Source organism: Chlorocebus sabaeus, chromosome 7 (assembly GCF_047675955.1).
Source record: "Chlorocebus sabaeus isolate Y175 chromosome 7, mChlSab1.0.hap1, whole genome shotgun sequence".
Taxonomy (NCBI): Eukaryota; Metazoa; Chordata; class Mammalia; order Primates; family Cercopithecidae; genus Chlorocebus; species Chlorocebus sabaeus.
The window spans coordinates 136,898,496-136,925,604 of NC_132910.1; the positions used below are offsets into that span (position 1 = coordinate 136,898,496).

The window sequence follows — 27,109 nt, forward strand, 5'->3', positions numbered from 1 at the left end:
TATATTGCAAATCAATGAATCCATTAGACTTTCCATGTTTTCTTTTTAGACTTTGGGATTCAAGGTAAGCTGGAATTAATGGTTAACAGCCGACAGGTGAAAGTGTGGTTAAATGCAGCTTTGGCTAGCAGGCACGTTGTGCGACCGCTAAGGCATACAGACAAAATCAAGCTCTACAGCTGTCTCTGTGTATGTCACTTGTTTGAATACGAATTAAAATTAAAATATAAATTCAATGTATTGAGAAAGCAAGCAATTCTCTCAAGGTATATTTCTGACATACTAAGATTTTAACGACTTTCACAAATACGCTGTACCGAGAGACAATGTTACATAACACTGAGAACTAGTACAAGTAAATATTAAAGTTAAGTGACCATTTCCTACACAAGCTCATTCAGGGGAGGATGAAGATCAGTTTGGAAGAAGAAAAACACCCTTATTAAGCATTGCAGCAAACAAGCAAACAAGGTCTTTTCAGGTACAGTTTCAGAACTTATTATTTAACATTCCTCTCAAGCAAATATGCCTTGAAATGCTTTTTGTAAATCATAGGAATTTAAAAACACTTTACAATAGAGAATGACGGATTTTTAAAATGTGTCTGATTGAGCTTTGTAGTGATGTTCAGCTAATATCCATAACTAATTCGAGAGGAAATGGGGAACGAAAGAAGAGTAACAGTGTCTACTCAGTAACAAGTGTTTTATGAGTTAAAAAGGCATCCAAATGCAATACTGAAAAATCGGAAGTCTTGATTTGTCTCACTGATGACTCCGTCTTTCCTAGAGCCTGTTTAATGCTTAGTGGGGATAAATAGATTTATAGGTGACCAAGACAATCTATTACTGTATTAGCCACAGATTTTTTTAAATAGAAAATTTTCTAAGTAGGAAATCATTCATAGCTCTTTGAAAGATATAGGGAGAGGCCTCAAGGAAAGAAAGGAAGGAAAAAAATTGGGAAGGGAAACAAAGACGAAAAATTGGGGCGGGGAGAGCGGTCAGATGGTGGTGGTGGGAAGGATCTGATCATAGCAAGCAGTGGGGCGGCGGGGAAGGAGAGAGGAGGGGAGGGGCTGCTTCCCTGTGGGTTCAGCTTCTGCAGAAGCTAGTGTTGAACGATACACACACAGCCACACTAAGGAGTGCTCCAGGATTGGGAAAGATAACATTCAACATTATAATGAGAAACCTGTGAACGCTATTGAGTTAACTACTCACCTCTCTCCCTATTTCTTGTAAATCTTAGTGTCAGTAAACTAATTCTAAATTTACATTTTATATTCTAAAAACATGCACCTTTTTCTCATTGTAGGATGATTTTCTTGTATCAAATGGTACATTTCATTTTATTTACTTCAGTCTCTGGTGGTAAGTAGAGTGTTATCTTAACTATGGACTGGGAGAGGGAAACCACACTACAGTCTCCACACACGTGGGAGAATCCCACACCATTTATGCCAGGGAAGGAAATAAAATGGTTTCCTTTACTTCCTGATTAAGGCTCCAGAGGTTTTCAAAGCAGGGTAGGAACTGAGGTGAAAAAATTGTTTGTACTGGCAGGAATCTGTGTCTCTATGTATACCATATCTACATCCATGCCTATGTACATCATTCATTTAAATGATATTTAAAAGCAATATTAAAAAGAAGAAATCTTGACTTGCCTCACTAATTAGTTGGTTTTTCATAAAGCAGTCAGTTCAATGGAACATACACACACACATAAAATAGGAATTTTGTACTGAAAAATGTTATGTAAATATTTATACATAGTTTATGCATTTCAATAATTTAACTTCCCTGTTAATTCACCCTATGTCACATCTGCTAAATTTGTTTATAAATTACTTAGCCAATATTAAGTAGGATATATCAGTACAAGTATTGTTTAGTTCCACGACCATTCTTTATTTAAAATGAAAGCTGAAGCATTCTTTTAGAAAAGTAACTTATGTATACATGTTATATTTAATTTCTCATACTATTGCTAGCATTTTAAGCACAGTAAATTCTTTTTTTCTGGCATATGTGAAAAAAGGCAAATCTAGGTGAAGATATTAAAAATAAATTCCACTTAATATATTAAATTACACAATTTATAATTTCAATGTTCTCTGTGACAAGATTACTGCTCAAGTTATACTATTTCTTTGTTATAATTATCTGGAAATTGTGTTGTTATTTCATTGATAAACATGTCAGCGCTAAATAATTGGATATATTTTGAACACTGGACCCAATAACTGCATGAACAATTGGCCCCCAAATCATGAGTTCCACATCCATGGGTTCAAACAACCTTGGAGTGAAATATTTTTTAAAAAATTGTACTCAACATGTGCAGACATTTTTCTTGTCATTATTCCCTAAACAACACAGTATAACAACAATTTACATAACATTTACATTGTACTAGGTATTATAAGTAATCTCAAGATGATTTAAAGTACACAGGAGGCTGTGAGTAGGTTATATGTAAATACTGTGCCATTTTATATCAGGGACTTGAGCGTTCATGGATTTTGGTATCTGCAGGAGGTCTTGCAGCCAATCCCCCCCACAGATATCAAGGAATGATAGTGTACATATATAGGTCCTTTATACATGCATACGGAACATTTACAGATATTGACCACACACAAGCCTCTGAAACAAGTCTCAACAGATTTTAAAGGGTTAAAATTATACTGAACATGTTATTCAATCACCGTGAATGGGAGCTAAAATAATAATAAAAAGGGAACTGAAAATCCCCAAATGTTTGAAAATTGAGTATACCTTTTTAAATTAATATGAGTCAGAGATGAAATCACAATGGTAATTACAAAAAGAATTGTACAATAATGAAAATACAGTATATCAGAACTTGGAGATGTAACTGAATCAGTGTTGAGATCAAATGTATAGATTTACATGTATACATTAGACTACAGAAAAGGTAAAAATTAATGATATAAGATGACCAGAAGATAGAGAATAGCGACTTAAGTGCTAAGAAACTAGAAGGCAGAAAGAATAAATCGCAGAAATTAATTAAATGGAAGACAAACATATTTGAGAGATCAACATAATCCCTTTCCAATCCATTTTATAAGGTCAGTGTAATCTTAACACCAAAATCTCACAGGAAAATTCTGAGGGGGAAAAAAAAAATCACAGGTCTTCTATCTTATGAACATATGTAAATATCCTTAACAAAATATTATCCAACTTAACCCAGTAGAATGTTAAACAAATTAAAGGATGATTACAGTGTGACACTGTGACAACATTAGGCTTATTCCAGGAATGAAAAGTTGATTTAACATTCACAATCAATAGATGTGTGACTTTGGGGTACATACCAAAAAAAAAAAAAAAAAGAAGGGAAAGCAGGAACTCACACAGATATACCTGTACACCCATCTTCATAGCAGCGTTATTCACGCTAATCCAAAGGCGGAAGCAGCCCATGGCTTTATCGACAGGTGGCTGCATAAACAAAGTGTGGCACATACCGACAATGGAATATTCCTCAGCCCTAAAAAGAAAGGGAATTCTGACACAGGCCACCACATGGATAAACCTTGAAGACATCATGCTGAGTGAAATAAGCCAGTCACAAAAGAACAAATACTGTGGGACCCCACTGATATGAGGTGCCTAACGTAGTCAGTTTCATCAAGATGGAAATTAGGACAGAGGTTGCCAGCGGCCGAGGGGTGAGGGAAGGGGTGAGAGTTGATGTTTAATGGGCACAGAGCATCTGCTGGGGAAGTTGGAAAGTTCTGGAGGTGGACGGTGCTGATGGTTACGCAGCAATGTAAATGCACTTAGTGCCACAGAACGGTACACTCAAAATGGCTACATGGCACATGGTATGTTATCTGTCACAATAAAAAATAAAAATAATTTTAAATATTAATATGTGCAGAAAAACGCTTGCTAAAATTCTGTTGATGATCAAAACTCTTAGTAAGCTGGAAATGGAAGAGAACTTTCATCGACCATTAAAGGGCATTTTAAACAAAAGCAAACACAAATCCAAACCAAAAATCTTCAAGAAACGTAATACATAATAGTGGAATATTGAAAGCTTTCCCAAGGGATTGAGAATAAGGCAAGAATACTTCCCATTGTTTCCATTTAATATTATAAGGAGGTACTAGTTGGTGCAGTAAGGATAGGAAATAAAAGGAAAATGATTAGGGGGAGCATAAACTCTCATTTTACACAGATGATATGATCGTGTACCTAGAAAAATCCAAAATTAACCATCACATAAATTATTTGAGCCAATTAATTAAATTACTAAGAAGTCCAGATACAACGTCAATATACAATAGCAAGCACTTGCTAGTTCGCAAAACAGATTAACTAGTTTTTACTGACACTAGAAGCTGCATGTGGATTTTCCAAAATTTTTTAAATGTTTATACGTTTAGGAGCTGTAAGTGCAGATTTCTTACATACATGTGTTATGCAGTGGTGAAGTGCCGGCTTTTAGTGTACCCATCACCCAAGTAGTGAACCAACAGGTAATTTTTCAACGCTCACCCACTCCCATCCTCCCACCTAGTGGCATATTGAAAATCAATTTGTCTTGTAAAATTAAATAATCCAATAAGGAGGGGGATATATTCTAAGAAAATCAGTGCATGGTGTACACACACACAGAGCACGTGTGTGCACGTGTGTGTGTGTGCGTGCACATGCGCGCATGAGAGAGAGGGACAGAGAGAGAAACTGAGTCTTGCTCTGTCGCCCAGGCTGGAGTGCAGTGGTGCAAACACAGCTCACTGCAGCCTCAAACTCCCAGGCTCAGGAGATCCTCCTACCTCAGCCTCCCGAGTAGATGGGATTACAGGTGGAAACCACCATGCCCAGCTAATTTTTTTTTTTTTGTATTTTTTATAGAGACAGGGTCTTGCCACGTTGCCCAGGCTGGTCTTGAGCTCCTCAGCTCAAGCAATCTGCCTACCTTAGCCTCCCAAAGTGCTGGGATTACAAGCATGAGCCACTGCGCCCACTCCACATGATTAAATATAGAACATTTATTTGATTCGTCAATTAATATTCTTCTTAAAAGTGGTATTTTAAAGTAGCAAGATTGCTTCCCCCCCAAAGATGGGGATTTCCATGGTGGGGTTTCCAGATTATACTCAGTGGGGTGAGGATGTATGTTATCACACCCCCGGGCCATTAGATGCTATCAGAAACTGATCACTCTGGAGCCTTCCTTTCAAATAAGCACAGGGTTGGACGAAGAGACGCAGTTAGGAAAGTAAAAAGCAGAAGGCTCATTCCAAACCGGGATGAGATCCTGAAAAGCAGCAGCTTTTGCCAGTAAAGATCCTTGAAACGATTCAATCACTCTCAAAGCACTCCTTGTCTCCAAGACAATGACTCATAAGCACAATTCCATTGCAGCCAATGTACCATTTTGTGATTTTCGTTTCCAGCTGAGGCTGTTCATTCAAAAAACTCACATAAAAGTGTTCATTGCCTTGATTTCCAAATTCAGGTGTATTTCCTGTTAAGTAGAGCTACTTGCCTTGCCTTTATGAGATTATTACCTAATTAGGTATATGCCCAGTAAAATCCAAAATAAAGCATGCCATGTGTTACATCACAGAATGTGTGACTCGGTTGTTCAAGGACATCCACTTTGAAGGAGGGGACATTGCTACGGTTTTCACACCAAGCGCCAAGCACTGCCAAGTGGTCTGCACTCACCACCCACGATGTCTGCTCTTCACTTTCACGGTGGAATCTGCATCTGAGGATCCTACCCAGTGGTAAGTGCTTCTGTCTCCACATCGAGGAGACAGATTTTTACAGGGAGACTGCCATTCTTAACACATCTCCATCTACCATTTTACACAATTTAACACTGACAACTGGAAGATCAATTGTCTTTCAGTTGAAATATCATTACAGAAAGAAGGGATGGTGTTTAGGCAATTCAGAAAAGAATAAATATGCCTCCAAGTGTAGGCTTTCCAGGCTCTCTTATAGTCACAGTATTAATGGTATGTTTCTTCTGTTTGTCTCAATTTTTATGCTTCTTAAACATTTCACACTTTGCTTTTCTATCAGTTATTAATTTTTGTTGTGCTTTAAACTGGAACTTCTCCCAACTATTTTATTAGAAAAAAATTAAATATTTAAAAAGATAATTTGAAAAAATAGTACAGTACCATGATCCCTTGCCACCACCAAGACTGCAATGTTTGCTATATTTGTATAGCAATATACAATATATAATATAATATATAATACAATATATAATACCTATATTTGTACACATGCTTAACCATTTGAAATAATTTTAAAACATGACACTTTACCCCAAATACTTCAACATGCATTATCCTACACAAAAGACATACGAAATTTAACAAGAATTCCTTTATATTATTTCAGTTTTCCCTTAAATGTAATTTATAGTAATTAACCAGAATCTTACCAAGAGTCACACGCTGCATTGGGTTGTTTGGTAGGTTTAAAATATTTTGAACAGTCCGCCAACCATTTGTGTTCCCATCCTGAGCTTGAAAATGTAATAATAAGCCTTTCTGTAGAATTAAGTTTTCAACATCTTTGTGTATTATTGCTGCATTCACAGGCATTTATATAACACCCTGAACTTATAAAATTTACTACTCCAGAATCTAGAACAGGGTTTGGAAAATGCCTTCTTAATAAAGCAGAGTAAATGTATTAGGCTTTGTGGGCAAAATCCGCAGTAAAGCCAAGGATATTATATAAGTATTTATGTCACCACCTAAAATGTAACCATTTGAAAATATAAAAATCATTTTGTAGAGCTAACAGGCTAAACAAAAACACACAGATTTTTGGTTGCATTTTACCAACAGGCCATAGTTCACCCATTGCTGTTTGTTCCTGTTAGGAAGGAGTATTACATGTAGTCTCTTAAGTGTAGGGATGTTGAAGTAAAAAGCAAACTCAGAAACTTGCTAAGAAAATACTTGTTTTGGCATGAGATAAAGTAGTTTGTTTCCTTCTCTTTGGCTTTCTGTGTGCTGACTTTTAAGACCCATTATTTTAAAAACATAAATTCCTATTCAGTGATATGTATTTTTTAAAAAACAGGTTTACTTGTGTCCTGAAGGACAGTGTTACAGAAACACTGCCAAGAGTGAATAGGACAGGAGCGATTTCTGGGTATTCTTTCAAGCAATGCTCACACCAAATAAGCGGTAAGATATGTTGTTAGAACCAACAAATACCAGTTGTGATGTATACATATAGTCACATCAGATATGGTTTTATGGCAATGAAATAAAACACTGCTATGTGGAAATAAACCCCCTTAATGAAGTTCTTTCAATGTAGAGTATAAACTAACATACATGCATGCCTGCCCTCCAACACACTAAAAATTTCCTTACCTCATAGAAAGACATATCTTACTACCTCACTTCTCATCGTTTATTTATATTGTTTCTACTTCCCAGCCTAAAATCTTAAATGAAAGTCTTTTTTTTTTTTTTTTTTTTTGTGTGTGTGACAAGGTCTCACTCTGTTGTCCAGGCTGGAGTGCAGTGGTGCAATCACAGCTCACTGCAGCCTCAACTACCTGGGTTCAAGTGATCCTCCTGCCTTAGCCTCTGGAGTAGCTGGGACCAGAAGCATGCATCACCATTCCCAGCTAATTTGTTAATTGTTCCTAGAGACAGAGTCTCACTGTATTGCCCAGGCTGGTCTCAAACTCCTGGCCTCAAGTGATCCGCCCACCTTGGCCTTCCAGAGTGCTGGGATTCCATGGTGCCCAGTTGAAATTCTTTATTAAACATATTAATCCAAATCAAAAGGAGCAAATATAAAAGTTGAAGTGACACTTGTCTTAATCGTGAGCAGATACTTGAATCAGTTAATTAGTGAAATAATCAGTGCAGTTAAGGAGAAGAGAGGCGAGGTCAGAAAATCAAAATGTGAATTTACGAGTCTAAAATTATTACCATATAAGAAGGACATTGGCATTCTTTTACTGCTTTCATTCAAGAATAAGAATTTTGCAGATTAATGTAACAAAAGACTTCTGAGGAAAGGTGGGTGAGAAAGTTCAGGGTGAGTCAGGAGAGACAGTTGCTGAGGTCAGTGCCTCTGGAATCTGGAAGGTACTCATGCTTTCTGCTTTTATTTCCAGCTTGCAACAAAGACATTTATGTGGACCTAGACATGAAGGGCGTAAACTATAACAGCTCACTTGCCAAGAGTGCTCAAGAATGCCAAGAAAGATGCACGGATGACGTCCACTGCCACTTTTTCACGTACGCCACAAGGCAGTTTCCCAGTCTGGAGCATCGGTGAGTGAGCCTCAGGGCATTCGAGTGGCCAATGAAAAACAGAATCGTGATTTACTAAAAAGTTTTTGTCATCAACTTTATGCCAGAATTAATTTTGAACCCCTAGAAGGCATTTCAATAAAAGTACTCCTGGTTTTCTTCATGAAAAACACACTTAAAAAGCCTAATTTGGATGCATTTCATTTGTGGTAAGGAGCTTATCTTTTAATAACACTGTCAGAAAAATATATACACTTAGCTAATTTCAAAAGTGCTACACTTTTAAATTGGCAATTTTGAAACAGCTACAATTGGTCTGATTGTCAGTGCCCTTCCCAGTCTAAAAAATGTTACAGTATAGCAGAATAAAAATAAAAACCTACTCCTCTCTCTCTCTCCCCAACTCTAAATAACAGTTCCTTACCTAAGACAAAATACTCATGTAAAAATTTTTATCTGCTGCATACTGGATTTTGAAATATTTCAAGGATAAATCTATTGTGTAAGGATTTAAAAATGATCTGATCTCTAATGACCAAATCTGTGTCCTCATCTTTAAAAATTTCCATGGGAAATAGATTATTAATTTGTATATTCAGAAATATACATTATACAATATACAATATTATACAATATACATTATACAATGTTAATTTGTATATTCAGAAATATACTGAGATAATTTAGATTTTCATAGTAAACTGCATTTATCTGGAATCAACGGAAAAGTGAAAAACATTCTAATTACTAATATTTGTGGGTTTCTTTTTTTTTTTTTTTGACAAAGTTTTGCTCTTTGTTGCACAGGCTGGAGTGCAATGGCGTGATCTCGGCTCACTGCAACCTTAGCCTCCTGGGTTCAAGTGAATCTCCTGTCTCAGCCTCCTGAGTAGCTGGAATTGTAGGTGCCCACAACCATGCCTGGCTAATTTTTGTATTTTTAGTAGAGATGGGGTTTCACCATGTTGGCCAAGCTGGTCTCGAACTACTGACCTCAGATAATCCTCCCGTCTTGGCCTCCCAAAGTGCTGGGATTGCAGGTGTGAGCCACCACACCCGGCCTAATATTTCTGTTTTAACATTGGATTTTAACATTCTGCCCGCCACATTAACAAAGAGGAGTAAACGGAAAGCAAACAAAGCATCAACGAGTTATTTCAAAAACAACAGTGGTTACACACACACACACACACACACACACACACACCAAACCCCTAACTTAGGCATTTGACTTGCAACGCTTATCTGTAGCTCAGCTCAGATGACAGCTTTTATGTCTAAGACTTAACAGAATGTGAACTGCAAGCCAAGAAAGTGGAGGCTTCTAAGCAAGATAAAAAAAGTAAAATCATTAAAAGTAAGAAAGACTTGGCCAGGTACAGTAGCTCACTTTGGGAGGCCGAGGTGGGCAGATCACCTGAGGTCAGGAGTTCGACACCAGCCTGACCAATATGATGAAACCCCGTCTCTACTAAAAAAGAATACAAAAATTAGCCAGGCGTGGTGGTGGGTGCCCGTAATCCCAGCTACTCAGGAAGCTGAGACAGGAGAATCGCTTGAACCTGGGAGGCAGAGGTTGCAGTGAGCTAAGATCGTGCCACTGCACTCCAGCCTGGGCAACAAGAGCCAAACTCCATCTCAAAAAAAAAAAGTGAGAAGGCCTTGAGAAGTCATTCATTCATGCAGTCTCCTTCTTCATGTGGCCACTCTCTCAAGCTGTCCCTGTACTGAAGAAGAAATAAAGTTGCACAGTTCACAGGTGCTTAGCGGCACTGCTGGGACCATGCCCAGCCACTCAGCCTCCCAGATGGATGCTTCAGGGTCTCACAGGTCCTCTCTCCAAAGGGGACTTTCTTATTGTCTCATGTTTTCTCCTCCTTGCACTTGGAAGAATAAGACACTTTTCCTTTTTCTTTTTATTCAGTAACATTTGTCTACTGAAGCACACCCGAATGGGGACACCAACCAGAATAACGAAGCTTGATAAAGTGGTGTCTGGATTTTCACTGAAATCTTGTGCACTTTCTAATCTGGGTAACTATTGACTTCTTGATGATGTAGTTCCACCATTAAATATACTCATGATCAGGACAATAGATCTCACTCAGGATACCAGCTTATGCTCACAATGGAACGGATCCAAAGATCTTTACCTTCTTCATGTGATACATTTCATCATGTCTTGTACAGTTAGATCCTCTATTTAAATTTCAAGTTTAAAATAATCATGTCATTTTCTTCTAAATAAAAAAAATTTAAAAGATCTTGGGATACACTTAAATTTTTTAATATGGAATTTACAAATGCTGTGACTGGAATTTTCCTGATAGCTGGTGAACTGAGTTCCTAACACAGTTCTTCTGTTGCGCAGCTTGTATTAGGGACGTTTTCCCCAATACAGTGTTTGCAGACAGCAACATCGATAGTGTCATGGCTCCAGATGCCTTTGTCTGTCGCCGAATCTGCACTCATCATCCCGGTTGCTTGTTTTTTACCTTCTTTTCCCAGGAATGGCCCAAAGAATCTCAAAGGTAAGGAGTTAACAAGTAAGGATAATTTGTTATCTTTCAAAAATAGCTGATCAAAATCCATCATTAAAAACTCCAAGTAACTAAAAATTTACTCTAAATGTTAGTATAGGATAAAAATTGCAAAGAATTTCTAGCCCCTCTCCTGTTCTATTCCTTGCCTACTTAGCACAAACCCGACATTACTGAGGACTCTTTTATTTTTTGAGACGGAGCCTCGCTGTGCTGCCCAGGCTGGAGTACAGTGGTGTGATCTCGGCTCACTGCAACCTTTGCCTCCCGGGTTCAAGTGATTCTCCTGCCTCAGCCTCCTGAGTAGCTGAGATTATAGGCATGGGCCAGCATGCCCAGCTAATTTTTTTTTTTTTTTTTTTTTTTGTACTTTTAGTAGAGACAGGGTTTCACCATGTTGGCCAGGCTGGTCTCAAACTCCTGACCTCAGGCGATCCGCCTGCCTCGGCCTCCCAAAGTGCTGAGATTACAGGGTTGAGCCACCATTCCTGGTCAATAAATTTTAAAATAAATATTATTTTACCTAAATGAAATTTTAGGTACAGGTACAGTTTTGTTACATGGATATACCGTGTAGTGTGAAGTCTGGGTTTTTACTGCCCTGCCCTCCTCTATCCTTCCAACTTCCAACTGTCTGAGTCTCCAATAGCTTTCATTCCACTCTTTCTGTGCCTGTGTACATTTTACTTAGCTCCTACTTATAGGTGAGAACATGGAATATTTGACTTTCTGTTTCTGAGTTGTTTCACTTGAGATAATAGCCTCCAGTTCTATCCATGTTGCTGCAAAAGACATGATTTTATGATTTTTTATGGCTAAGTAACATTCTATAGTATATTCTATACACCACATTTTCTTATCCATTCATTTGTTGATAGACTCTTAGGTTGATCCATATCTTTGTTATTATGAATAGTGCTGCAGTAAACATGTGAGTATAGGTATCTTTGTGAAATAATGATTTTTTTTCTTTCTTTTCCTTTGGACATGTACCCAGTAGTGCTGGAGGTCTCCACCTTGGCAAAGGGAGAGTTGTCTAATTCTAAATGAAATGAAGAGATTCCATTTCCATGTCATGACCACTAAAAGACAATTCAGTCCAATGATTTGTTTAAAATAATTGAACCAGGAGCAGAAAGAGCTGAAAATGTCAGTGAAATGTCAAACCCAAAGTGGAGAGAGAGAGGTGGAAGTGAATGTCTCCATCAAGTGGGTTAGGATGGTGGTGGAGGGAGATTTGAGAATTGAATTCCTGTTTCCTTACCAATGGAAATTAACACAGGACATCAGAAACAGCATGAAAAATTTCTTTGATTATCAAAAGGACATTAGCTAAGGTTGCTGTCTCTCTTTTATTTATTTATTTGAGACAGGGTCTTGCTCTGTCACTCAGATTTGGGTGCACTGGGTGTGATCTCAGCCCACTGCAGCCTCCACTTCCTAGGTTCAAACAATCCACCTGTCTCATCCTCCCAAGTTGCTGGGACCACAGGTGTGCACCACCATGCCCAGCTAATGTTTGTATTTTTGTAGGGACAGGGTTTTGCCACGTTGGTCAGGCTGGTCTAGAACTGCTGGCCTCAAGCAATCCATCGGCCGTGGCCTCCCACAGTGCAGGGATTACAAGCCTGAGCCACCATGCCCAGCTTGCTATTCTTCATTGACAACATTCACTTAAACAAACAAACAAACATCCATAAAATTAAGTCAGTTTTAAAACCCAGCTTGTATATATCTTTGAATTGGAACTCTCAGAGCCTTCGGCACTTGCTTGCTTGGCCTCCTGTTGATGAAAATGTGTCCTCCAGACAATTCAGCCAAGGGGAGCCCCGTGTGCCTTGCCCATCACACGAACCTCGCTTTCCACTGAGTGAGGCTGTAATTTCAGAAGTGCCAGGTCTGTCACATGAAAATATATCTGTTACCATCACTTACTGAACAAATTTAGTAGAATTTGTTTGGTGCCTATTATATGTCAGGCACTGTTCTGAAGACTGGGGATACCATTTAGTGAACTAAACAGATGAAAACCTTGCCGATTGGGCCAGAGTGGAGATGAGAGAGAAGTGACCAGATTGATATGTGTTACAGCGGAGAGCCAATAAGATTTACTGATGGATTGGACCATGGATTGTGAAAGAGTCAGTGATAGCACCGAGACTTTTGGCCCAAGAAACTGGAAAGATGGAAATGCTGATGACAGAGATGAGGAAGGTTTCACAAGTGGCAGAGTGTAGGAGAAGCAATGCCCATGACACATCTAGAGGAAAGGGTTGAACCGACAGCTGGAAATAGAAGTCACATTCAGGAGAGAGGTTTATGTGTAGATCTGTGTTTAGGTGTCGCCAATATACAACTGATATTTTTTAAAAATCTAGTGAAATTATCAAAGAATTAAATACAGACAGGGAAGAAAGTAGGTCCAAAGATGGAGCCTTGGGGCATTATAAAGTTCAGAAATAAGAAAGATGCCATTGTCACTTGTAATTTTGTGTTAGTCACTGCTCTTTTCTTTGTCTTATTCCCTTACCGACCAATTCCTAGACTAGGAATAACACATTTGATCTTTAATACAGAATGTGATAGGAATGTGGCTTCTATAAGCCAAAGCTTGGCAATTTAAATTTAAATTTATTAAAATTAAATAAAATTGGCTGGGTGCAGTGCCTCATGCCTGTAATCCCAGTACTTTGGGAGGCAGAGGCAGGTGGATCACTTGAGGTCAGGAGTTCGAGACCATCCTGGCCAACATGGCGAAACCCCGTCTCTACCAAAAATACAAAAATTAGCCAGGTGTGGTGGCATGTGCCTGTAATCCCAGCTACTCAGGAGGCTGAGGCAGGAGAATCACTTGAACCTGGGATGTGGAGGTTGCAGTGAGCTGAGATCGCGACACTGCACTCCAGCCTGGATTACAAGAGAAAGACTCTGTCTCAAATAAAGAAATAAATAAATAAATAAAACTAAAAATTCACCTTCCCAGCTGTACTGGCCACATTCCAAGTGCCCAACAGCCACATGTGGTTGGCGGTTACTGTATTGGATGGCACAGACATAGAATATTTCCATCACTGCAGAAAGTTCTAGGGACAGCCTTGCTCTAGACTGTGGTTTTGTCTACTTAGGAAAAGTCACTCTTTTCCAGGAAGATGCTTCCAGGGTGTAGAGTCAACGATGTACTTCACTCATCTCCTTATAAACCTGTTGCAGGCCGGGCGTGGTGGCTTAAGCCTGTAATCCCAGCACTTTGGGAGGCTGAGACGGGCAGATCACGAGGTCAGGAGATCAACACCATCCTGGCTAACACGGTGAAACCCCATCTCTACTAAAAAATACAAAAAACTAGCTGGGCGAGGTGGCGGGCGCCTGTAGTCCCAGCTACTCGGGAGGCTGAGGCAGGAGAATGGCGTGAACCCGGGAGGCGGAGCTTGCAGTGAGCTGAGATCGCGCCACTCACTCCAGCCTGGGCGACAGAGTGAGACTCCGTCTCAAAAATAAATAAATAAATAAATAAATAAATAAACCTGTTGCAATCCTGGATAGGAGGTTTCTAGGTAGCATGAAGACTCTTGAATCTTTAAGACAGGCTGGGAGTTTTGAAAGGAAGGAAATGGAAAGGGAAGATACTGGGAAGACTGACAACAGAGCAAGCTCAGAAAATTGTTACGGAGCCAGGTGATTTAGTTAGAAAATGTGTCTGCAACCTAAGGGTCATGGAGTGTGACTCCATGATTTATGGGTGTGACTCCGTGGTTCATGGGTGAGATTCTGTGGTTCATGAGTGTGACTCTGTGGTTCATGGGTGTGACTCCGTGGTTCATGGGTGTGATTCTGTGGTTCATGAGTGTGACTCTGTGGTTCATGGGTGTGATTCTGTGGTTCATGAGTGTGACTCCGTGGTTCATGAGTGTGACTCCGTGGTTCATGGGTGTGACTCTGTGGTTCATGAGTGTGACTCTGTGGTTCATGGGTGTGACTCTGTGGTTCATGGGTGTGATGCCACAGTTTGGGTGTGACCCTGTGGTTTATGAGTGTGACTCTGTGGTTTATGAGTGTGACTCTGTGGTTTATGGGTGTGACTCCATGGTTTATGAGTGTGACTCTGGTTTATGGATGTGACTCTGTGGTTTGGGTGTGACTCCGTGGTTTATGGGTGTGACTCCATGGTTTATGAGTGTGACTCTGTGGTTTATGGGTGTGACTCCATGGTTTGGGTGTGACTCTGTGGTTTATGGGTGTGACTCCGTGGTTTATGCGTGTGACTCTGTGGTTTATGGGTGTGACCCTATGGTTTATGAGTGTGACTCTGTGGTTTATGAGTGTGACTCCGTGGTTTATGGGTGTGACTCTGTGGTTTATGAGTGTGACTCCGTGGTTTATGGGTGTGACTCTGTGGTTTATGAGTGTGACTCCGTGGTTTATGGGTGTGACTCTGTGGTTTATGAGTGTGACTCTGTGGTTTATGGGTGTGACTCTGTGGTTTATGAGTGTGATTCTGTGGTTTATGGGTGTGACTCTGTGGTTTATGAGTGTGACTCCATGGTTTGAGTGTGACTCTGTGGTTTATGAGTGTGACTCCGTGGTTTATGAGTGTGACACTGTGGTTTATGGGTGTGACTCCAAGGTTTATGGGTGTGACTCGGTTTATGAGTGTGACTCCATGGTTTATGGGTGTGACTCGGTTTATGAGTGTGACTCCATGGTTTATGAGTGTGACTCTGTGGTTTATGGGTGTGACCCTATGGTTTATGAGTGTGACTCTGTGGTTTATGGGTGTGACTCCGTGGTTTATGGGTGTGACTCTGTGGTTTATGAGTGTGACTCCGTGGTTTATGGGTGTGACTGTGGTTTATGAGTGTGACTCTGTGGTTTATGGGTGTGACTCTGCGGTTTATGAGTGTGATTCTGTGGTTTATGGGTGTGACTCTGTGGTTTATGAGTGTGACTCCGTGGTTTGAGTGTGACTCTGTGGTTTATGGGTGTGACTCCATGGTTTATGAGTGTGACTCTGTGGTTTATGAGTGTGACTCCAAGGTTTATGGGTGTGACTCGGTTTATGAGTGTGACTCTATGGTTTATGGGTGTGACTCTGTTTATGAGTGTGACTCCATGGTTTATGAGTGTGACTCTGTGGTTTATGGGTGTGACTCCAAGGTTTATGGGTGTGACTCCATGGTTTATGGGTGTGACTCTGTGGTTTATGAGTGTGACTCCGTGGTTTATGAGTGTGACTCCGTGGTTTATGGGTGTGACTCTGTGGTTTATGGGTGTGACTCCAAGGTTTATGGGTGTGACTCCATGGTTTATGAGTGTGACTCTGTGGTTTATGGGTGTGACTCCATGGTTTATGAGTGTGACTCCAAGGTTTATGGGTGTGACTCCATGGTTTATGAGTGTGACTCCGTGGTTTATGAATGTGACTCCATGGTTTACAAATAGTACTTTTAAAATAGGAAAATCTTCACAATTAAGTGCCAGCACGAGCCGACTTTACTTTCTCTAGGTGCTGTAAACATGTTTTTACGTGTCTGATCTATTTCTACTTCCCTTTTGTTTTTGTTAGAAATCTTTGTCTCCTTAAAACATCTGAGAGTGGATTACCCAGTACACGCATTAAAAAGAGCAAAGCTCTTTCTGGTTTCAGTCTCCAAAGCTGCAGGCACAGCATCCCAGGTAAACTGAGCTCTGCACTCTGGCTGAGAGTGACCAGCCCCGAGGAGGCTGATGCACGCTGAGGGAGGGTCTCGCTCTGACATGTGGTCTGCTGTCTAGTGTTCTGCCATTCTTCATTTTACCATGACACTGATTTCCTGGGAGAAGAACTGGATATTGTTGCTGTGAGAGGTCACGAGGCCTGCCAGAAACTGTGCACCAATGCCGTCCGCTGCCAGTTTTTTACCTATGTCCCAGCTCACGCATCTTGCCACGAAGGGAAGTAAGCTATGTGAAGTGCTATGCAGACACCCTTGTCTCGTCTGCCTGTGAGGTGCATTACGTTTATACCATTTTGTTTCCAACTGCAGGGGCAAATGTTACTTAAAGCTTTCTTCAAATGGATCTCCAACTAAAATACTTCACGGGAGAGGAGGCATCTCTGGATACACATTAAGGCTGTGTAAAATGGATAATGGTGAGTATAATGTCACTTGAAAAAACACAGCTGAAGGAATTATTCCATATGGAATCCATCACAACCAAGACTGTCAGGTCCAGCCGCAGAGGGGAGAACGTTCATGAAATAAACACATTTTGCCATTTCCCGTTATTTTCACTCCTATCACCCAAGCTGACTGTGTTTTAAAGGTAAATACTGGGGCTTGACCAAACTGTACATTGCCTAGTATTAACTAAATATATGTTTTAATTTGACACATTTATACACCTGGCATTTCTGTTTTCTTTCTTTCTTTGTTTTCTTTTTTTTTTTTGTTTTTTGTTTTTTGGTTTTTTTTTGAGGCAGAGTCTCACAATGTTGTCCAGGCTGGAGTGCAGTGATGTGGTCAGTGTTTACTGCAGCCTCTGCCTTGAACTCCTGGACTCCGACAATCCTCCCACCTTAGCTCCCTGAGTAGCTGGGGCTACAGGCGTGGACCACAACACCCAGCTAATTTTTTGTAGAGATGGAGTCTTGCCGTGTTGCCCAGGCTGCTCTTGAACTCCTGGGCTCAAGCGATCCTCCCGCTTTGGCCTCCCAAAGTTCTGGGATTACAGGTTTCAGCTGCTGTACCCAGCCACAACTGGCATTTCATAATGAGATCCAGACTCTGCCAACACTTCTCTGATCAAGGCCAGTAATCTTTCCTATTATCCTTTGTAAGGGAAATATCGATCAATACTTTGGTTAGTCAAATTACTCATTTTCTTTTAAAAAATGTGTATCTATTCAAGAAATACTGGCACACCTCCTTTTTAGAGGTCTTTATTCAGATTCCATGCAGGGTTCCGGAGACTTAGGAATTGGCACAGGTTAAGGTAAAACTTTACTGATAACAATGAGTGTGGTAGGGTGGAAATAAGAGCATTTAGATTAAACAAGACCTATGGTAACATAAAAGTTGCAAGAAAATTCCGACCAGCAGTGTTTCCATCCCAGTGGCCAATTTCTGAGTATAGTCGCAAGAGATGGTTTGTAGGCAAACAGAATTGTTCCAAGGGACAAAATCCCCAACAGGAAAGAACGCACCACAAGCACTCCTGCCTAAATTACCTTCATAGCTTAGAACGGCTTTACTATATACTGATTTACAGAAGCTGCATGTTCTTAACTGTTTATTGCTAAATGTCCAATATTCCAATACACTGTAAGATGCAACTGAGATTTAATGAATAAAATGCAAGTGATAATCATGCTTTGTCATAGTTTTAGAAGCACAAAAACCTTTCCTGTCAGATTATCTGCTGTACTGAGAAGGCGAGTCAATCCTTCATTTCTGAGAACTTGTTTTGTAGAACATAAAGATGTCATATTGGCCGGGCGCGGTGGCTCAAGCCTGTAATCCCAGCACTTTGGGAGGCCGAGACGGGTGGATCACGAGGTCAGGAGATCGAGACCATCCTGGCTAACCCGGTGAAACCCCGTCTCTACTAAAAAAATACAAAAAACTAGCCGGGCGAGATGGCGGGCGCCTGTAGTCCCAGCTACTGGGGAGGCTGAGGCAGGAGAATGGCGTAAACCCGGGAGGCGGAGCTTGCAGTGAGCTGAGATCCGGCCACTGCACTCCAGCCTGGGCCACAGAGCGAGACTCCGTCTCAAAAAAAAAAAAAAAAAAAAAAAAAGATGTCATATTGCCTCCAACACTGATATCCTAACTAGTAAACTGCGCCCTCCTAGAGCTCAGAGGCGCTCCGACGAGAATCTTTGGATGGCTCAAGCCTCCTTAAAAAGCAAGTCGATTAAGTCGTATCCCATACATTCTGTTTTCCTCACCATAAATTTCCCTAAGACGAGGAGGAGCATTCAGCACCATTCTGTTGTGTTTCTTCTACTTCTGAGCATTAGAAGGGAGGCTTAGCGGATGTTGTTGTTAAGTAATGTTGACATGGTTTAAAAAATGGGAACGAGCACGTATACCTTAATACATTGCAGATTGCGTTTCCCCCTTCCTTCTTCATTATGGTTTTCTCGTTGGATTTACAGACTCTGGCCGGTAGAAGTTACAGAATATACCAGATAAAGATTGATAGCTGCAGGAGAAAATGTAAGATAAAGGAAAATAAAGTCTATGTCTTTTCAGTGCACCTTTGGAGGGAGTGAATTAGATAACTAGGTTTTTGCTGCACTGTATTTGATGGAATAACTCCCTAATGTGAAAGGGAATAGCTACGTGAGATGTTGATGGTGTCTTGTCTGCCATTGGTCTACCATGTAACTTAACTTTCTGAAGATAGATAGCAGCACCATTAAAACAAACATTTCTTAACACAAAATATGATTCTAAACACATATTTTCCGCCTTTCATTTAAACTGAGAATCAAAATAGGATGAATATCAAGGCCTCTCACCTGTACCTAAGAGGTGTTGATTGAGTTATTTCTAACATCCACCAGTTACTGCTTACCTATTAATTTTCCTAAAATTTACCTTTATGACACTTCCCACCTTGCGAACTATAAAGGCTTCCGAGAAATTCCAGAATAGAGGACCCTCCAAAACAAATTTTCACCCTACCAGCTCTAAAATGAGAGCCTCTGTTCAGACTTCCAAACACACATCCTGCTCGTTCTCACCTCAGTTGCTGTTAGCTGCTGTTTCCTTCCAAACTCCTTCTCTCTTCCTCTCCTTCTATTTGAAATCCACCCCAGAATTATACACTCATTTTCCTACCATGGAAAAAAAGGCCTAGTAAGGTTGTTTTATACCCACAAAACTAGTGAGTGGATCTTCTAGGATCCGGCTTTTCATCAGTGATTGTTCTGTTAACTTAGACTCCTCCCTTAGCTTGGGACACGGAGCCTCTCTGAGCACCTGAGCCTGGTTATTCTAAGTGTGATCTGGGCACGGCACATTGGCATCACCCAGGAGGTTATTAGAATTTCAGGACCACACAGACGTTACGGAGTCAGGATCTGCAATTTAAAAGCTATGCAGGCGACCCACAGGCACATAAAAGTATGAGTCGCATAGGTGTGTGCGTGTGTGTGTCTAGAATACTGCTGTCTACGAACCCCTACTCCCATGCCATCTGTGTTCCTTGTGTGCGTGTGTGTGTGCGCATGTGTGTGTATGTGCATGTGTGCGTGCGTGTCTGTGTCTAGAATACTGCTGTCTACGAACCCCCACTCCCATGCCATCTGTGTTCCATGTGTGCATGTGTGTGCATGTGTGTATGTTTATGTGCATGTGTGTATATGTGTGTGCATGTGTGTGTCTAGAATACTGCTGTCTACGAACACCCCACTCCCATGCCATCTGTGTTCCGTGTGTGCATGTGTGTGTATGTGCGTGTGTGTGCGTGTGTGTGTCTAGAATACTGCTATGAACACCCCACTCCCATGCCATCTGTGTTCCGTGTGTGTGTGTGTGTCTAGAGTATGAACACCCACTCCCATGCCATCTGTGTTCCGTGTGTGTGTGTGTGTGTGTGTCTAGAGTATGAACACCCACTCCCATGCCATCTGTGTTCCGTGTGTGTGTGTGTGTGTCTAGAGTATGAACACCCACTCCCATGCCATCTGTGTTCCGTGTGTGTGTGTGTGTGTGTGTCTAGAGTATGAACACCCCACTCCCATGCCATCTGTGTTCCGTGTGTGTGTGTGTGTGTCTAGAGTATGAACACCCCACTCCCATGCCATCTGTGTTCCGTGTGTGTGTGTCTAGAGTATGAACACCTCACTCCCATGCCATCTGGGTTCCATGGCAGGCTGGGTCAAGGTTCCAGCCTGGAGGATGGGTTCTTGTGTTGGGCATCCAGTAAGTAGAAAGAGAGGGAACTGTTCTTTCTAGGCAGCCACAAGAGTAAAGAAACACAGGATGAACCTAAGTCAAAGTCCCTGAATATTACCAAGGACCCCAGAGAATCCCAAACTGTCAACAAGGCCAAAGGTCAGAGGAAGTTCACAGATCAGTCTTACTTTGGACGTGGATGGAGCAGGAGTGACTGGGAGTCATGGTCAGCAGAGTCATGGGAACAGGGCAGGAACTGGACAATGGCTGCAGCCTGAGGGCAAGGTGCTCGCCTTTTCTTTCTAAGAGTAGTTCTCAAACGCCAGCAGGGCTGGTTTAAACACAGAGGGCTGAGCTTCCAGGCTGGAGTTTCTCATTCACTGGATCTGAGGTGGAGCTGAAGAATGTGCATTTCTGACAAGTTCCCAGGTGACACTGTTGGTCTGGAGACTGCACTTGACAACCACTGGTTTAAAAGAACCATTTGCGTTATCATTTGAAGAAGGATAAGACAGCCTTGTAGTACCACACAGGAGGGCCGCATCCTTTGGAGTGTGTAATTACAAGATGAATTAGTTAATTCCATTTTTCATGTGCATGTTTTGCTTTGGCAACTTGATTATAAAGTCTCTGTAACTCAGGGTCATGATAAACTGTTGACTTGAGGGAAGGTTTTCTTCTTCTTGTTCCTGAAAGAGCATAATTACTGATGGAAAGGAAGATGTAGGAAGCTGCTCATCGCAATGCTTCTGTTGCAGAGTGTACCACTAAAATCAAGCCCAGGATCGTTGGAGGAACTGCATCTGTTCGTGGTGAGTGGCCATGGCAGGTGACTCTGCACACCACCTCACCCACTCAGAGACACCTGTGTGGAGGCTCCATCATTGGAAACCAGTGGATATTAACGGCCGCTCACTGTTTCTATGGGTCAGTACCATGGCTGCTTTTATTAGTTCATCTTGTTCACACATTTATAAAAAATATTACTAGCATATTAGGAAATACTTTAATCAATTAAATTGTCTTATTTGTAAAATTAATTAATTCCTTCAGTGGTAAAAAAGGCAGAAAGGTTTAGTCCCTCATGGTCTCCCAGCATCAGAACAGGTGCAGGTACACGGCCACTTGACTGCCTGCAATTCTGCTTCCCATTTAACCACATCCACATCCCCAGGGGCCTTCATGTTATTCCCTGCAAGAGCATACCTCCCTGTGTGCCTCGCTCTGTGCACTGCGCCCAGAACTAAACTCACAGAGGATTTACCACTCTCTGAATCAAATTTCTAATAAGTGTGTGTGCGTGTGTGCATGTGTGCATGTGTGTGTGTGTGTGTGTGTGTGTGTGTGTTTAAATACAGAAAGAGGCCAGGTGTGGTAGTTCATGCCTGTAATCCCAGCACTTTGGGTGACTGAGGTGGGAGGATCACTTGATGCCAGGAGTCTGAGGTCAGCCTGGGTAACATAGTGAGACCCTGTCTCTAAAAATTATTTAAAAACTAGTCAGGCCTGGTGGTTTGTGCACCTGTAGCACCAGCTGCTCAGAAGGCTGAGGTAGGAGGATTGCTTGAGCCCAAGAGTTCAAGGGTTCAGTGAGTTACTACAGTGCCACTGTGCTCCAGCGTGAGCAACAGAGCGAGACCCTATCTCTAAGTAAATAAATAAAATACAGAAAGAGTTCAGTAGGCATCCTCAAACTGGGTTCCTTACTTAGGTCACTTTCTGCACTGGCCAAACATAAAGGCTCCAGCTGGGGGTATATATATTCCAGGGAAGTTAAGTCAGCCAAACTTTCTGTTTGCTACTTTAGTGTCCTCCGAGTCGTTTCCAGACACAGTTTTGTGTGCTTTTCAGTTTTAGTTTTCTTTTTTAATCAGTCTGCAGCACACTCATATTAAACTCAAGAACACATGTGAAATCAAGAGTCCCCGTTACCTGTCACATATGGGAATGGAGTAGCAGAAAGGCCGCCTGAGTTTCTCAGTGTCACAGCTAGTCACTGGCGAGGGTGAGACTAAGTCCAGTGATCTTCGTGTGTGTGTGTGCTTGTGTGCTTGTGTGCGTGTGTGTGCGCGTGTGCGCGTGTGTGTGTGCCTGTGTGAGCTTGTGTGTGTGTGTGTGCCTGTGTATGTTTGGAGCACGGAGGGAGTGCTCATTCATTTTTTGTGTATAATGGATTTTCTTTATAGGGTGAATATGTTTTTTATCCTGAAAAATCTTAGGAAAAAAATCACTTTTTTCCACCTAAATGTCCATCATTGGCAGAAAATATTAGTAATAGTTAAATAGTCACACACTTCACAATGTCTGGGAATTATTTTCAGTAAAGGAAATTTCTTTTCCTCTGCTGTTTGCTCCTTAGGGTAGAGTCACCTAAGATTTTGCGTGTCTACATTGGCATTTTAAATCAATCTGAAATAAAAGAGGATACATCTTTCTTTGGGGTTCAAGAAATAATAATCCATGATCAATATAAAATGGCAGAAAGTGGGTATGATATTGCCTTGTTGAAACTGGAAACCACAGTGAATTACACAGGTATGGAGAATTTTATCTGGAAAGTTATCTCCAATGGTGAACTGGATAAAATGTTTACCGCTGCTAGATTTACGACCTGACCCTGCCAGGCTCTCCGTACGTTATCATCATGAAAGCGAGAGGGCCTGGAACACGAGCCATTCATTCTGTTAAGGCTGACACGCGTTCCTGGCGATTGAAACTTATTTGGGGAATGTGGGTGAAGAGATACGTTTTCCTGAGGCTTCTTCAGGTGCATAGAATGACACAATTTCATAATACATTGGAATAGCAAAGATAATTTAATCTAAAGATAATTTAGTAAAGGTAATTTAGGGATGAAGGATTGAAGGTTAGGACAATTAAGCAACTTGTGCAGGATCACAAACTGAGTTGGATGAGGAGTTAGTGGCCAGGGTGGGGCTTGTCTCTCTCTCGCCCCCTCATCCTGGCGCTTGTGCAATATTATGCTGAACCTGAGGGAGGAAAATATACGACGACAAGGCAAAAAATGAATATAGTAAACAAAGAAAACACAGATAATGTACAGTGGAAGAAGAGTCTCTTCTGGAAAAGAGGATCTATTTTGCATCTCATATTTAAACCATGATTTTTTACATTTAGATTCTCAACGACCCATATGCCTGCCCTCAAAAGGAGATAGAAATGTGATATACACTGACTGCTGGGTGACTGGATGGGGGTACAGAAAATTAAGAGGTAAAAATGATGTTGTTATATGTGCTCCAGCCTAGAAATGAAGAATGGAAACCTTTTTGCTCTGTCAAGTCATGTAGCTGAAGCACAATCGAGTCACACTACTCAGCTGCAGGAAGCGGATTAATACAGGTGGAGAGAAAAGTCACCCAAGCGAGGCTGGTGCCTCGTCTGTTTGATTGGACATTTTAAATGTGACTACATCTCTTTAAAGACTAATTATATTTAATGAAGTTTAATGTGAAGCCTAGCACTTTTCAGTAAATGTTCTAGCCTGCTATCCAATTACTTTCTCTGGGAAGTCATTCCAGTTAGAGTCATAATTAATTTTGGAACTTATTTAACATTAACAAAATGGTACATGCAATAGTGGGAATAATGTCTTCTTCATACTTGTAATTATAAAAGGTCCGTGAAATAAATCTAACATGTTTTCCTTGTAGATTTTTATATAGGCATGGTTGTTGTTGTTGTTGTTGTTGTTGTTTTTGAGATAGAGTCTCGCTCTGTCGCCCAGGCTGGAGCCCAGGCTGGAGCACGATCTCAGCTCACTGCAAGCTCTGCCTTCCATTTCAAGCAATTCTCCTGCCTCAGTCTCCCAAGTAGCTGGGATTACAGGTGCCCACCACCACCCCAAGCTAATTTTTTGTACTTTTAGTAGAGACAGGGTTTCACCGTGTTAGCCAGGATGGTCTCGATCTCCTGACCTTGTGATCCGCCTGCCTCGGGATTACAGGCGTGAGCCACCGTGATTTTTATTTTAAATATATGCAGCCGGGCGCGGTGGCTCACACCTGTAATCCCAGCGCTTTGAGAGGCCAAGATAGGTGGATCACTTGAGGTCAGGAGTTCAAGACCGGCTTGCCCAACATGGTGAAACTCCATCTCAACTAAAAATACAGACATCAGCCGGGCATAATGGCAGGTGCCTGTACATCCCATGTACTCAGGAGGCTGAGGCAGGAGAATTGCTTGAACCTGGGAGGCAGAGGTTGCAGTGAGCCGAGATCATGCCACTGCACTCCAGCCTGGGCAACAGAAAGAGACTCCGTCTCAATTTTAAAAAAAGTGTGTGTGTGTGTGTGTGTGTGTGTGTGTATGCATATACGTTTATGTGTATTATATATGATTATTCCATAAATAAACCAAAAAATGTTTTTCAGACAAAATACAGAATACTCTCCAGAAAGCCAAGATACCCTTAGTGACCAATGAAGAGTGCCAGAAGAGATACAGAGGACATAAAATAACCCATAAGATGATCTGCGCCGGCTACAGGGAAGGAGGAAAGGATGCTTGCAAGGTAACGCAGTGTTCTTAGCCAATGGAATATACACAAATCGGAATGCTTAATGCATTTTTTTTTTGAAACGGAGTCTTGCTCTGTCACCCAGGCTAGAGTGCAGTGGTGTGATCTCTGCTCACTGCAACCTCCACCTCCAGGTTCAAGCGATTCTCCAGCCTCAGCCTCCTAAGTAGCTGGGATTATAGGTGTGCGCCACCATGCCTGGCTAATTTATTTTGTATTTTTAGTAGAGACGGGGTTTCACCATGTTGGCCAGGATGGTCTCGATCTCTTGACCTCGTGATCCACCCGCCTTGGCCTCCCAAAGTGCTGGGATTACAGGTGTGAGCCACCGCGCCCGGCCGCTTAATGCATTTTGAAAAGCAGTCTTCTGCCAATGAGCAGGGAACACGGTGTATTTGCTTGACTTGGAACACAGCGTATTTGCTTGACTTGGCAAAAATGAGGAGACTGACTGGATGAACGCAAGCACCCGGGTTCTCTGCAGTATATTAAGAGTCCAAGACAGCATTTATACAAAAATCAACCCGAGCAAGATGTGCTGAAGATGGGAAGCGTCTGTGTTGATCTGTTCTTGTCTTGAGTCTGAGTTGACCTTTTCTTGTCTCCCCTCATTCTAGGGAGATTCGGGAGGCCCTCTGTCCTGCAAACACAACGAGGTCTGGCATCTGGTGGGCATCACGAGCTGGGGCGAAGGCTGTGCTCAAAGGGAACGGCCAGGCGTTTACACCAACGTGGTCGAGTACGTGGACTGGATTCTGGAGAACACTCAAGCAGCGTGAACGGGTTCCCAGGGGCCACTGGAGTCCCTGAAGGACAGAGGATTTGCTGGGAGAGGGTGTTGAGTTCATTGTGCCAGCACGCTTCCTCCACAGTAACACGCTGAAGGGGCTTGGTGCTGGTAGGAAAATGCCAGAAGAAAACAAACTGTCACAAGCTGTTATGTCCAAAACTCCCGTTCTATGATCATTGCGGTTTGTTTCAGCATCCAGTCTCTTTGTTTCTGATCATGCTTCTAAGGAGTCCAAGAATTACCATAAGGCAATATTTCTGACGATTACTATACAGGCAGATATACCAGAAAATAACCAAGTAGTGGCAGCAGGGATCAGGTAGAAGAACTGATAAAAGAAGCCACCATAAATAGATTTGTTCAATGAAAAATGAAAACTGGAAGAAAGGAGAACAAAGACAGTCTTCACCATTTTGCAGGAATCTACACTCTGCCTGTGTGAACACATTTCTTTGTAAAGAAAGAATTTGATTGCATTGAATGGCAGATTTTCAGAATGGTCAGGAATTCGTGTCATTTCCATTTTAAAACATATGTTTAAAAAAATCAGTTTGAGTAGACACAAGCTAAGAGTGAATGTGAAGATACCAGATTTTCTGTATGGAAGAGGATTACAAGCAGCAATGTACCCGGAAGTGGTACCTTAGGACCAATCTTAAAGATACACTTTCCTGAAAAATGATTTGTGATGGATCATGTATTTATTTAAAATATCTTGGGAGGGAGAGGCTGATGGCGATAGGGAGGCAAGCTGAAGCCTCCGTAAGACAAGCTGCTACTGTGACTGTGGCCCCCAAAGAGCTAGACCGCGTATTTATTTGACAAAAGTCACCATTGACTACATCCATACTACGGAGAAAAAACAATTTGGGCACAAATGGATGGTTATAATAAAGTCTTCAGCAAGCAGCTCCCTGTATTCTAAGTACTGGGCTTTTCTGTTTGGTGCAAATATTTATCTCATTATTGCTGTGATCTAGTCCAGTAACCTAGAATTTTATTTGTCACCACATAGCTTTCAACCTGTGCCAACAATTATACAATTCATCAAGTGTG

The 27,109-nt window shown here is 41.4% G+C and overlaps 1 protein-coding gene across 1 annotated transcript; it reads left to right on the forward strand.

Annotated features, from left to right (window-relative positions):
- The first annotated feature begins 374 nt into the window (after positions 1-374).
- F11 (coagulation factor XI) lies at positions 375-27,109 on the forward strand. The gene is made up of 15 exons (XM_008000490.3): positions 375-481; positions 1,318-1,373; positions 5,620-5,782; positions 7,104-7,210; positions 8,161-8,320; positions 10,224-10,333; positions 10,671-10,830; positions 16,403-16,512; positions 16,612-16,774; positions 16,863-16,969; positions 21,482-21,650; positions 23,083-23,258; positions 23,862-23,957; positions 25,118-25,257; positions 25,881-27,109. The coding sequence occupies exons 2-15, from the start codon at positions 1,319-1,321 to the stop codon at positions 26,040-26,042; spliced, it is 1,878 nt and encodes a 625-aa protein (XP_007998681.3). The 5' UTR covers positions 375-481; position 1,318; the 3' UTR covers positions 26,043-27,109.

Excerpts from the sequence above, each read along its gene's own strand:
- F11 (XM_008000490.3), top strand. The coding sequence starts at position 1,319 with ATGATTTTCTTGTATCAAATGGTACATTTCATTTTATTTACTTCAGTC. Across the intron at positions 16,775-16,862 it reads GCATCTTGCCACGAAGGGAA|GGGCAAATGTTACTTAAAGC; the intron begins GTAAGCTATGTG and ends TTCCAACTGCAG. Across the intron at positions 21,651-23,082 it reads GCCGCTCACTGTTTCTATGG|GGTAGAGTCACCTAAGATTT; the intron begins GTCAGTACCATG and ends TTTGCTCCTTAG.